Source organism: Mustela erminea, chromosome 6 (genome assembly GCF_009829155.1).
Source record: "Mustela erminea isolate mMusErm1 chromosome 6, mMusErm1.Pri, whole genome shotgun sequence".
NCBI lineage: Eukaryota > Metazoa > Chordata > Mammalia > Carnivora > Mustelidae > Mustela > Mustela erminea.
In genome coordinates, this window is record NC_045619.1 from 108,696,194 (window position 1) to 108,710,214 (window position 14,021).

A 14,021-nucleotide genomic window follows, 5' to 3' on the forward strand; every position below is an offset into this window, starting at 1 on the left:
TAACTCCAACCTTTTTGCTTCCACTCCCACCCAACCTCATATCAGTTCAGGTTTTCAACACTTTTTTCCACAGCTTTATTGAGACAGAACTCACATACCATACAACTCACTTATTTAAAGCATACATTTAAATGGTTTAAAAGCATATTCACAGGGTGTTCGACTTTTATCAAAATCAATTATAACATTTTCATCACCTCCCCCCCAAATTTTTGTACCCATTAGCAGTCACTCCTCATCAGGTTTTTCTCACTTCTGATCTGGCGTCTTCCAACTCATCACCTTCACCGCTCTCCTTTCAGTTTATCTCATGTACATTACAGACAATTCAGTTTCTCTAAAGCATGGTTTAGATACAACTTTTTTTTTAAAGATTTTATTTATTTATTTCACAGAGAGAGATCACAAGTAGACAGAGAGGCAGGCAGAGAGAGAGAGAGAGAGAGAAGCAGGGTCCCTGCTGAGCAGAGAGCCAGATGCGGGCCTCGATCCCAGGACCCTGAGATCATGACCTGAGCTGAAGGCAGCGGCTTAACCCACTGAGCCACCCAGGCGCCATAGATACAACTTCTTAACAAGATACATTTAGTGACTCTCCCAAAGGACGCTTGGATTCAAGTAAACAAACATCCAGTTCTAGGCACTGTGCTAGGCAGGTGCTGTGAACAAAATGGGTACTACTGAAGACTTCCTTTACCGTTCCAGTGCCTGTGCTCAGGCAGGGCCCTCCGCCTAGAACGAGCTCTTAACCCCCACTTCACCCTCAACTGCTAGAAAATGTTCCCAACTTTCAATAACCTTTTCAAGTCGACAAATGATTACGAACTCGGCAGCTTCCTTGAACTCTCCTGATACTTCCCTACCCCGTTCGCTGGCACACACTTAAATCCCAATATTTGTTCAATACGTCCACAGCACATTTTGTGCAAGCAGCCATGCTCCCTTCTGCGGGAATCACCAGCTTCTCTCCCCTCAAGCCTGACTCCTCAGAATCCCATCTCCCTTCCTCCAGTAATCAAATACCTCCGCAACCCACTCCCTCCCTGAGAATCATAGATGTGAGCGACTCCTGGTAAGAGAGGATTAAGAGAGGTCGGCTTTTTCGCGTCATGTCTGCGCGAAGAGACCTCCCGGCCTCTATGATCCGTGCTTCCGCTCAGGAGAACAGAACCACCCCTCTTCCGGCGCTTCTAGGCGCCCCAGACCCGCCCTGACGCTGGCGGTGACGGAAGCGCGCCGGGGGTGACCTCACCTTTCAACATGGCGGCGGCGGTAGATTAGGGCCGCGGGTCGAAGCAGCCACCGCCGCTGGGGGACCCTGTCGGAAACGACTGCCGCCGCCGCCTCCCCTTCCGTCTCTTCTTGGGCAAGGGGCCAGGGCCAGGTGAGGGGAGTGGGGTTCTGGGCAGGCAGAGTTGGGTCCTTATCCAGCTCCTCAGGCGGTTTTCACTGGGCAGGAAGGTGTCCAGAGACTGTGCCGAACCACCGCCTCCCCAGTGGTTCCGACGACGCGTGAGTGAGTGTCAGTGAGTGCGTGACAGTGAGTGTGTGTGTGTGTGTGTGTGTGTGTGTGTGTATACCGGCGCTCCTTTGCCCGAGGGTTCTCAAAGCTTGAAGGGTTCATTTCTTTGTAACCGGACCTGTGCCGCGTGGTCCCCCCGCGGACGCTTGTTGAGCGGGGCTTCCCGAGAGGGCTGCCAGAGGCTCGGAGGAACTCGGCCCTTGCCCTGCACCGCCGGTCTTCCCCACAGAGACCTTCACGTGGAAAACCCGTGTACATTTTTAGGACCAGGCTGGGGATCGTGGACTTTTTGGTTGAGGGAAAGGTTTCATGCGATTCGTTTAAAATGATTAGAGTATCTCTGCTAGTCCTAGTTGTTTTTTTTTCACTTATTGTTAGAAATTTGTTATTTTTTATTCACTGCTGTTCTGACACCCATTATTACTATTATTTATTTTTTCAGAAAAGTCTGCTGCCTTATTCTTGGAGGCAATACAGGTCACACTGAGGAGTTTCTTCGTTTGATTTTTATCCTCTCGCTATTCCAGGGAGATTCCAAGTTTCTTTTCTTCATAACTAGCTATGAAGGGAAACTCCTAGACTTTTTGAGTTGAGGTTTTGACCTGAGTTGAAAATCGGGCGGATCTGCCCAGTTGTTCACACGCTCCCGCTGGGATTTTTGTCTTAACCACTCCCCGCACCAGTATTTATTTGTTTACTTAAAATAGCTATCTCACTGTCTCTAGAAGTTTTAAACTGAACCGACGGTAAACCTCCCCCTTTTTTGCTTTATGATGTGAAACAAAACAAACATAAAGTCGTTTGCGAAATTGTTAAGATATTCTCTGGAGGCTTGGTGTAAACCAGAATGTTGATCTCTGCCCTGACTTCTTGTGACCTTGGATGAGTTGCCACACCCTTCTAGTACTTTCTTTTTTTATCTCCCAGAAAATTAAGCAAACGTTTTTGTAGGTGGTAAACTATTTATACCTCATATACATAGTTGGATAAATGCAGAGTGCGCATTTGCACCTGCAAATTGAAACTAAGCCTTTAGGAGATACTCCTCATTTGATAATAGGCCAATAGGTGTTTGAAAATCCTTTTACTTTGATTGGCCAGGTACTATTTTCAGTATATATATATTTTTTTTTCCTTTTTTTTTTTTAAGATTTTATTTATTTATTTGACAGACAGAGATCACAAGTAGGCAGAGAGGCAGGTAGAGAGAGAGAGGAGGAAGCAGGCTCCCCCACTGAGAAAGGAGCCTGATGTGGGGATCGATCCCAGGGCCTTGAGATCATGACCTGAGCTGAAGGCAGAGGCTTTAACCCACTGAGCCACCCAGGCACCCTATTTTCAGTATATATATTTCTTTCTTTTTTTTCTTTCTTTTAAAGATTTTATTTATTTGACAGACAGATATCACAAATAGGCAGAGAAACAGGTAGAGAGAGAAGCAGGCTCCCCGCTGAGCAGAGAGCCGGATGCGGGGCTAGATCCCAGGACCCTGGGACCATGACCCGAGCCGAAAGCAGAGGCTTTAACCCACTGAGCCACCCAGGCGCCCCCAGTATATATATTTCTTAATGATTCATTTTCTTATGGAGGCTTGAACTCCAGTAGTTGAATTTAGCTGAAGGATGTATAAAGTTGAGTCCAACCAGTTTTGTAAAGAAAAGGTGCTTTCTATCACATCAATTAATCAGTAGTAAATATCTCATACACTGAACTTTTAGGACAAGTAATTTACAACCGTAATCATTGCTTTAAAATATATTTCTCTTATAAAATGTTTTAGACATAGAGAACAGAAGTTTTAAACAGTGAGTCTTGCTGTCCTACTTTTTACCAGTTTTTCAGTGGCGTTTTGATTTATATCTTTTTTTTTTTTTTTAAAGATTTTATTTATTCATTTGACAGACAGAAATCACAAGTAGAGCGGCTGGCAGAGAGCGGGGGAAGCAGGCTCCCCACTGAGCAGAGAGCCGGATGTGGGGCTCGGTCCTAAGACCCTGAGACCATGACCTGAGCCAAAGGCAGAGGCTTAACCCACTGAGCCACACAGGCACCCCGTTTTGAGTTATATCTTACTCCAAATAAATGCTCACCAAAATTTCTTACTTAATGTATATTACAGCATTGAAGCAAGTGGGCTATTTTCAGAGTAGCTGATTTTTTAAGTCTTGAGATATAACTAACATGCAACTCACCAATTACAGGATTTAATTTTTTTTTTTAATGGTTCTAGTATATTCACAGAATTCCCAACCACCACCACAGTTTTCATCACCCCCAAAAGAAATCCTACCCTCCTCTACCTAGACTTTCAGTCAGACTACTGACTTTCTATCTCTGTAGATTGACCAGTTCTGGATATTTCATATAAACAGAATTATGCAGTATGTAGTCTTTTGTGACTGGCCTCTTTTACTTTGCATGATGTAGCAGGTATCAGTCTTTTTTTTTTTTTTTTTTTTAAAGATTTTATTTATTTGGCAGAGAGAGGGAACACAAGCAGGGGAAGTGGAAGAGGGAGAAGCAGGCTTCCTGCTGAACAGGGAGCCTGATGTGGGGCTTGATCCCAGAACCCTGGGATCAGGACCTGAGTCAAGGCAGCCGCCTAAGGCACTCCCTCAGTCTTTCTTTTTATGTGACCACAATATGCCATAGTATGGATATACCAGCTTGCTTGATTTTTTAGTTGATGGGCAGTTAGTTATTTCCACTATTTGGCTGTTAAATATTACACTGCTATAACTATTAGTGTGCAAATTTTTGTGTAGACATGTGTTTTCATGTCTCTGGCATATACTTGGGAGTGGGACAAAGCAACTGAATTTTATGTTTTCCTTTTTGTAAAGCTATCTACACATTCGTGGGAAGCTCAATTATTGTGAAAGTCAGACACTGCCTATGGGGAGAGGGTGAAGGTGAGGCATTCCTTTATAAGTACATTATCTTTGAATGCTAGCTGCTGAGTGAAAACATTTTGGGGCAGCTCTTAAAACAAGATTGAGCTAGAGTATTTCAATTAAGCATGTTTCAGTATGAAAGGGACTGTCTATACTAGAATATTTTGTGTTTGCTGAGTTTTAAAAATGACGTTCTTGCCCAGTTGCATTTTGCAGCTGGGTGGGGTGAATTTAAATTTCACAGTTTTTGTTGGGATTACTTAATTTTACTTCTCTTATTTTAGAGAAAGTCCTAGAATTCTATAGGGACTAATAAAGTATGGATCTTAAAAAAAATGTAAATTACTGGACTTAATGGTAATTTGTGGAACTTGAAACATTCCATACTCAAACCACCAGTGAGTGTTAAGAGTAGCATCCTGGTAACCCCAAAGCTTTGTTAATGTGTGAAATTCTAGAACTTTGATTTATGATTGAGTTATCTGTCTATTTTTATTTTTCTTTTTGTAAACTGGGATTATAGATCTGTTCATCTTTATTACGGGAGTATATAACAGTTTTATTATTTTATAATTTTAGTGGATGGAAATGGTCTAAAAACAAAGCTTCTTGAATTATTAAAACATGTTACGTTGTAATGTTTTTCTGTTTTGGCTCTGTGGGGTTAAGGAATACAGTATAGGTATGGTATTCTAAATAGCATGGCTGAAGTGGGTACTAGAAGTTTCTGTTTTCCACAAGCATCCAAGGTGAGACAGTTTGGGAAACAACTATAAAAAACTCTTAACATTGCTGCAGAGTTGCTTTTCTTTTTCTTTTCTTTTCTTTTTTTTTTTTTTAAGATTTTATTTATTTATTTGACAGAGATTACAAGTAGGCAGAGCGGCAGGCAGAGAGAGAGAGGAGGAAGCAGGCTCCCTGCTGAGCAGAGAGCCCGATGCGGGACTCGATCCCAGGACCCTGAGATCATGACCCGAGCCGAAGGCAGCGGCTTAACCCACTGAGCCACCCAGACGTCCCAGAGTTGCTTTTCATAAGAATTTAAAGTAGAATTTAATGGTGCTGCCTACCTTCTAGTTATTGTTCATAAAATGTGCTTTAATTCCTATAGTACTATCTGTGCTGGCATCCTGGAATTTCCACTGGTATTCCTGATAGAATTCTGGTTAAAAAAAAAAATAAAGCAATCTATTTATTGCACATTGTGGATGTTACATTTGTTATTGAAGGATCATGGATGTTTTATTTGTGCCTGGTTTTGGAGATGTCACCAAATGCATGTATAAACATAGGATTAAGTTACCCTAAGCTTCCTCAGGCCATCCATTTGGCTGACAACTACTTGTAACTTAATAGAGGAGCAAGGTAAAGGTAATAAGGTAGTGAAAGAAATGACTGGGTAACACAATTGTATTCAGTGGCTTGTTAGATTTGTGCAAAATACAGTTTGTATATTTATTTATTTATTTTCTAAATTTTTATTATTTTAAAATAAGCTCTATGCCTGACACAGTGTTTGAACTCATGACACCACCAAGATCAAGAGTTGCATGTATCACTGACTGAGCCAGCCAGGCACCCCAATAGGTTTTTTTGTTTTGTTTTGTTTTGTTTTGTTTTGTTTTAAGGCTTTATTGATTGATCGGTGAGAGACAGAGAGGCAGAGGGAGAGGGAGAAACAGGCTCCCCACAGAGCAGGGAGCCCAATATGGGCCTCCATCCCAGGGCCCCGGGATCATGACCTAAGCTATAGTCATGCTTAACGAACTGAGCCACCCAGTTGTCCCATCCCCAGTTGTTTTTATATTTAAAACTATATTTAAGTTTCTGGATACCAAGGGCACTTATACCTAATTTGAATTCCAAAAGAGTCTACTAGACAAAATTTAGAGTAAAAGTAACTATGTCCTTCTTAACATTTAAAAAGAAGCTTGAGATGCCTTACATATGAAATGCACTCTGTTGATAAGGGGGGACCTGAGTGTTGTGCCCTGCTTACAGGAAAGCTCTGAGTGGTGATCTCAGGTCATATTTACTGTTCATCTGATTTGTCTTTTCCCTGGACCCATTCTTAAAATTGACAGATTTGCTCCTTTCAGTAGTCTGTTTGAAAAAAAACACCTTGTTCGTCTACCATTTCTTCCTCCTGTTATTGTTCGTTTTTTCGCCTCTGCATTCTTCTCACCCAGCACATTGCCTGACATAAGCAAATATGCTTCGAGTGTATGCAGTTAAAGGCTAAGAGTTCAGAACTGAAGACGATGTACCTAACCAAGTGATTGCACTGTTAACTAGTTGTGTGATTTTGTGCAAATAAATTGTCTATTCTTGTTTCTCCATCAATAAAATTGAGACTGTTAACCTTTTCCTTCTAGCATAGAGGATTACTATGACAACACATGAAAGAGTGCTTCAGAAATAGAGGCCTCAGGCAGATGTAATTTATTTATATTTGTTCGAAATGCAAGAGCTCATTGTGCAGTACGCTGACTCTGCACTACAGAATGTTGCAAAGGAAATGCATGCCCTCTCTTCCCAGAATACCCTTAAGAGTCCATGACCCTGTAGTCATGCTGTGGAGTTTACATTTTGCATATTTTCAATGCTTTTGTTCTATAATTTAACACACACACACACACACACACACACACTAATTGTGTAATAGTGTTCCTAGGGTCTGTCTGCCCCACCACCTAATCACGGGTATGAATGAGCTGCTTTGTTGGACTACACCTGGAAGGAAGCTCAAGCTAAATTAGAAGTTGGATAGATATTTAATACTATAAGTCTATCATATTTAGGTCTGGTATTTTTATAACTAGATTATCCAATGCACATTTAAAGCCTAAAAAAATGTATACTGAAGTTAAATGATTGGAGTGTGTATGATCATCTTCTCCATTAGTGTGAATCATTGAAAAATGTTAAAACAATTGAATAGAATATAATCATCCACCAAATATATGGTTGTATGGATGTTAACATGTATACTAGAGCTGAGGACTTCACTGCAAATAGTTAAAGTGAGTGTGGAGGATGGAAAATTTATGAAATCCATGATTAAGATTGCATTTATGGTTAGGCAATTGGGATTTGTAAGAAAATCTTAAGAGCACTAGGCTAAAAATCAAATTTGGGAGTTCAGTGAACTATGCTTTTTCTATGGCATCTGGGTTGGAGTATGACTAAAATTGTCTTCCAATTTAGATTTTTGATAAATACAGGAATTTGAATATAACAGATTTGAGAACATCAATTTTTTTTTTTTAAAGATTTTATTTATTCGATAGATCACAAGTAGGCAGAGAGGCAGGCAGAGAGAGAGGGGAAAGCAGGCTCCCTGCTGAGCAGAGAACCCGATGTGGGGCTCGATCCTAGGACGCTGGGATCATGACCCGAGCCGAAGGCAGAGGCTTAACCCACTGAGCCACCCAGGCGCCCGAGAACATCAATTTTTTATTTAAAGCATTATTCAAAATAATTCTTTATTCCAGTTACCCAAAAATTCTGAGACTTGGTAAAGCTGAAATTTTGTTACTCATTTGCTCTGTTCTCCCCTCTCTCTGAACTTCACTTCATAATTTATCTCTTGCTTTCTGTACTTATTTACACCTCATTGGCTTCTTCTCCACTGAGTGTAAACATGCTTAAGACTCTTTTGTTGTGCACAAAAACAAAACAAATGAACTCTCAAACTTATCTCTCGCTGGCCCTTATAGTTTCTTCCCATCCAACCAGGCTGTTTTTTGAAAGAATAGACTAAAACCCTAATCTCTCTCTTTTCACTTAAGCATTCAGCCTTCAACTCCCTGCATTTTTGCTATTGCCCCTGGCCAACAAATAGAACTGTCTGGTCAGGGATCGTTACGCTGACATTTTCATTCTTCTTGGTGTGTTACTGTATTTCAATATTTCTTTACTACCTTCTTGTTGAAATTCCTCCCCTGACTTCTGTAAACACACTATTTCCTGTTTTTCTTCCTTTCTGACTGTCCCAATCCGGACTTGGAGGTCACCTCTGCCAGCTTCTCATTTTTGGACAACCCCTGAAATGTTAGTTTTGCCCTGAATTCTGTTGGTGTTTCTCTTTCAGATGAAACTGGTATTTCTTGACAGATGTTTTTAAAAATGTGTCTCCTTTTGATAAATAAAAAATTACCTGGCTCCTGTTCTGGTGGTGGTGCTTGGGGTAGGGAATGATGGGTGCATTTATTCTTCCCTCCCATCCATGCACTGAGTTATTGATACAGAGAAGATTGAAGAAAAAACAAAGAAGATTGAAGATCTGCTGAGCTTTATTTTCTATACTTTGAACTGAAAACAGTAGGTAATGTTTCCCTTTCCAGAGTGAAGCTCTCTATTGTTATCCCCTTTCTTACGCCTACCCCAAATTTTGGTACTTCCTATCCATTGGAAGTCACTAACTCTTCCCATTCAGTCTCCTTAGATAATTTCATTGACTTGTATCTGTGCAAAGCACAGTTTTGTATCTCTAGTTGAGAGTTTTCAGTATAAGAATGTCCAATTACTTGCTGTACATCTTCACCTGAACAGCTCCTAGGTACTAAATTCAGTATGTCCCAAAGTGAACCTGTTATTATCTCCTAAAATAGCTCTTCCTATATTATCTGATTTGAGTACTCTTACTGAGTTAGTTAACAAATCTTTGAGGCTCTTAATATTTTACCTTTTCATCCCCTTCTTTCTGGTGTTCTTGCTCTAATTTATGCTTTCATACGTCTCTTGTTTAGATTTTTCCAATATTCCCCTAACTGTGTCCTTGACTCCAGTCTCTATTCTTATTCTTCCATATCACCTCCAGGATGATTTTTCTGGAATATCTGTTGATACACTTTTCTTGCTTGAAATCTTTCAATAGTTCCTGGTAGTGTTCTATAGTAGTTTTTAGCCTGTTTTACATCGTGATCTAATTTGAGGATCTAATGAAAGAAATGGAATGATTTTTCTGACCAGAAAAAAATGCTGATGCACAGAGAATTTGCAGATAGTTTTAGGGGGTTCATTTATGAACATGTTTAAAATAATTCCTTGCATATAGGATAAAACCTAAGGTTCCCAGAATCTCATGGTGTACAAATCACTCCAAGTGCTGACCGCTGCTCGCTCCTGCTGAGCCTCATCACCCTTATGTCTTAGGATTCAGCCGTGTCAAATTCCTTAGTATTTATGTTCCATGCTGTTTCAAAAGTGCTTTTGTGCTTTTTCCTGGTCTTCTTCATATCTAAAGTGCATCCCTGTCTCATTCCCCTAAGCTGGCTCAGTTAGTGAATACCTCTTCATGTTCCAGGATTGGTTCAGATTTTACTTTATGAAGTTCTGGTTTCTGCTTTTTCCCTTACCCAGAGAGACTTTCCTGCTTCCTCTTTTGGGTTGCCCTCTCCTACTCTGTGAATACTGACTTGTGTCATAGATCTTTATTGTTCTGATTAATTTGCATATTTTTGTTTGTCTCTACTTGGTCAAAAACTCCAGAAGGCGGTTTATCTGATTTCTCTGATTTATCTTAATTATCATCTTTGTGTCTAATGTTTGTAGTACCTTGTATCTTAAGAAATCTGAGTTGAATGAACGCACAAAATTACCAGAAGGCGTTGCCTTCTTTTTTTTTTTTTTTTTTAATTTTTATTTATTTATTTGACAGAGAGATCACAAGTAGGTGAGAGGCAGGCAGAGAGGGGGAAGCAGGCTCCCTGCTCAGCAGGGAGCCCCATGTGGGGCTCAATCACAGGATGCTGAGACCATGACCTGAGCTGAAGGCAAAGGCTTAACCCACTGAGCCACCTAGGTTGCCCACCTTCTGTTTCAGTAGATACAATTACTAGGTTGATATGAGGTCTTTAAAGATTTTTTTAAACTTACAAATTTAATCTAGTAATCTTCATATGAAAGTAGTGTGTTACACTTGTTGGGGAGCTGCTTCCCAAGTTTTAAGAAAATTAAGTTCCAGTCTTGGCCCTCGTTCCAGTTAGCTCTTGGTTGCCAACAACAGAAAGTCAGTCTAGTGTATTTAAGCAGAAATGGAACTTACGAAAAGGGCATTGGGTAGCTCACAGAATGGATGGGAAGCTGGAAAATTAGGTTTGGGGAACAGGCAGGACCAAGGGAAACTTGACTGTAGAAGAGTTAGGACACTGCAGTCTGATCTGCATCTCTGCATCTGCTAACCTAGTACCACAAACTTCTCTATGAATTATCTTTTAAGTGTCTTTCCACATTCTAGATCCTAATAGGAGTCTCTCACTTGTCTACATGCCACAGAACAGGAGAAAAGGAAAGAAAAAGTCTAGCTCAAATTTTAGCTTTTTTATAGTGGGGGTTGGGAGATTTCTGTTTCCTATCAAGATTGACACAATGTTGGATGCTCCCTATAAAGGAAATTGGGTTCAGATGGCAGGCAAAAAAAATAAAAAAGCGAAGGTTCATTACAACGCCACTGCTAGCTAGTACCTGACCAGATAGGCCTCAGAAAACTTATTTTTCCTCTGTGGATATCCTTTTATATATTTGTAAATGTGAAATTCTTTCATTATTAAATGGTGACTGTAAATGTAACAAATATTGACAGGAGAGAGAGAGAGACAGCACAAGGAGGGGGAGCAGCAGGAGAGAGAGAAGGAGCAGGCTCTCTGCTGAGCAGGGAGCCTGATGTGGGGCTCGATCCCAGGATGCTGGGATCACGACCTGAGCCGAAGGCAGACGCCCAATGACTAAGCAACCCAGGCACCCCTAGTTTGAGCTTTTTAAGAGTAAAGCACCCTGTAGTTACACAGTGGGTGTGCCTTTTATTCCTGCGATGTAAGCTGTGACACATTTTAGTATGTATTAATAATTTTGAAATGCTTTCTGAAGTTGATAAACTTTTAACAGGGCAGTCTTAAGACCTACTGTTTGACTTACTGTACTTTTTTTTTTTTAAGATTTTTAAAAAAATTTATTAGAGCATGAGAAGGGGGAGGAGGGTCAGAGGGAGAAGCAGACTCCCTGCCAAGCAGGGAGCCCAATGTGGGACTCGATCCTGGGACTCCAGGATAATGACCTGAGCCAAAGGCAGTTGCTTAACCAACTGAGCCACCCAGGCGCCCTTAATATACGTTTTGATATAATCTGGTAGCATTGCTCCTTGAAGATAGGAAACAGTAGGGACTTTTAAATATACTAGTATTTCTTTTGATAACCTAAGTAAATACTGATAATAGCAACCATAAATGCATTTTTTAAAGACAGTGTCTATTCATGCAAAGCATTTTTAAAAAAGATTTTATGACACAGCAAGAGAGGGAACACAAGCACGGGGGGAAGAGGGGACTGGGTGGCAGCTGGAGATTGGAGAAGCAGGCTCCCTGCTAAGCAGGGAGCCCGATATGGGACTCGATCCCAGGACGCTGGGATCATGACCTGAGCCAAAGGCAGACGCTTAACTACTGATCCACCCTGGCACTCCTCAAAGCATAGTTTTATGTTCCTCTTAATTTCTGTCTCTTTGTATAGCCACTGTTTTCTGTTGTGTATTTTAAATTCTACATGTATTTTTTCATCATTTATCACTTTTAGACATTTCTCTTTGTAGATCTTAAATTTTGTCAACATTTCTTGTCTCCTTTCGTGTTGCTAGTTATCTGAACCTGTTTTTCTCTTCCTGGATATTTCCTGAGATCTTAAAGCTGTTGGTATCATTGTTTAAGTAAAAAAACTCAGTTATTTGGAAACTCTTTAATAAGAATTTTTTATGTGAAACAACTATTAAGGCACATGATAGGTGAAACAGCTACTCGGTCCATGGGAAGAGGTAAAAGTTGTAGTTATATTAATTAGGGTATAAGTTAGGATGCCTAATGAAGAGATTTGAGAATGAAGTGCCATAAATGTCAGTCCAGAGGTCAAGGCTGGTAGGGCAGCTCTGCTGCACGTGGTCATTCAGGGGCGCAGTACCTTCCCTCTTGTTATCTTACCATCCCTTAGAGTGGTCTTCTTTTTTTTTTTTTTAAGATTTTATTTATTTATTTATTTGAGAGAGAGAGAGAGAGCGAGCGAGCATGAGAGGGGAGGTCAGAGGGAGAAGCAGACTTCCCACTGAGCTGGGAGTCCGATGCGGGACTCGATCCCAGGACTCCGGGATCATGACCTGAACTGAAGGCAGAGGCTCAACCAACTGAGCCACCCAGGCACCCTTAAAGTGGTCTTCTTGTTTGCATGTCAGAACTGGTTGTCTGCCATATTCACATTTCAAACCATAGCAAGGAGGAAAGAGAAGATCTAGGGAGAGATCCACAGATTGCACACATAACTTCTGCTCGTATTCCTCTGACTCAGGCTAATCATTTGGCTCATTAAGCTGCTAAGGAACTGGCAGATATGGTTTGCAGTTGTGTGGCTAATGACCTAGCTAGAATTTAGGAGGTTTTATTTATTTATTTACATTTTATTTTTAAGTAATCTACATACCCAGCATGGGGCTTGAACTCAGCCCCAAGATCAAGAGTCGTATGCTCTACTGACTGAGCCAGTCAGGTGACCTACGAGTCTTTATTATTAAAAGAAATAAGAGAATATATATTGGGGTAGAGGGAAAGGTGGGGGCATAGCCACTGTTTTTGCCACATAGGTGAAAACAGAGAAACTAGGGAGAGCTAGAAAGGGAAATTTGCTTTTGATCTGAAATCTGAATTAATTCTGACTTGTAAGTTAACTAAAGTTACAATTTTTAAAAATTACTGGGAAGAAAATACAAGTATTTATTTTGGTATTTAGTTGAATAATTGTAGTCAGTGGGGAAATGTACTGGCATGTAACGAACTTTAAACTGAAAATATACTTTTGTTTTTAGGTTTTACACATCTGTAAGTAGACTTTGGGAGCTCTGCCAGCCAACTCAATGGCGTCCTCTACTACTGTGCCTCTAGGATTTCACTATGAAACAAAGTATGTTGTTCTCAGCTACTTGGGACTCCTCTCTCAGGAGAAGATACAAGAGCAACATCTTTCCTCACCCCAAGGTATTGTCTTTGGCTCAGGTGATTGTATTAAGTAGTAGTAATTACTTCACATGTAAAAATACATATATCTAGATAATTTGTATCTGTGATCATAAGATCATATAATACTAATAATCTTTTAAAGAATAACCCGTCATCCCATTCTGTCCCACCCCCTGATCCATTCCCCAAAAAAACTTTTAATGCTTTTTAAGAGTGTGGTAATTTGGGGCTCCTGGGTGGCTCAGTCGTTTAGTGTCTGTTCGGCCCAGGTCATGATCCCAGGGTCCTGGGATTGAGCCCCACAGTGGGCTCCCTGCTCAGCAGGAAACCTGCTTCTCCCACTCCCCGTGCTTGTGTTCCCTCTCTCACTGTGTCTCTCTCTGTCAAATAAATAAAATCTTAAGAAAAATAAAAAAATTGTGGCAAGTTGGGTGGGTCAGTTGGTTAAGCACCTGCCTTAAGCTCCTAGGGTCCTAGGTTTGAGTCCCGCATTGGGCTCCTTGCCCAGTGGGGAACCTGTTTCTCCCTCTGCCTGCTGCTCCCCCTGCTTAAATAAAATCTTAAAAAGAAAAAAAAGAGTGTGGTAATTTAAATGATTGTTGTTGGTAC

General features: G+C 40.8%; 1 protein-coding gene across 10 annotated transcripts in view; it reads left to right on the forward strand.

The window, feature by feature from the left end:
• Positions 1-1,200: 1,200 nt before the first annotated feature.
• Positions 1,201-14,021, forward strand: part of BCL2L13 (BCL2 like 13) — an 83,690-nt gene continuing 70,869 nt past the window's right edge. For 2 of the 10 annotated variants that reach the window (XR_004287095.1, XM_032349264.1), the window contains exons 1-2: positions 1,202-1,384; positions 13,262-13,448. Coding sequence is in view for 7 of the 10 variants with exons in the window: in XM_032349264.1 (XP_032205155.1) it covers positions 13,310-13,448 (139 nt within the window). In the remaining 3 variants the exon portion in view is untranslated. Of the gene's footprint in view, positions 1,385-13,261; positions 13,449-14,021 lie in introns of all 10 variants that reach the window. The other 8 variants (XM_032349258.1, XM_032349260.1, XR_004287094.1 and 5 more) reach the window with 7 other exon arrangements.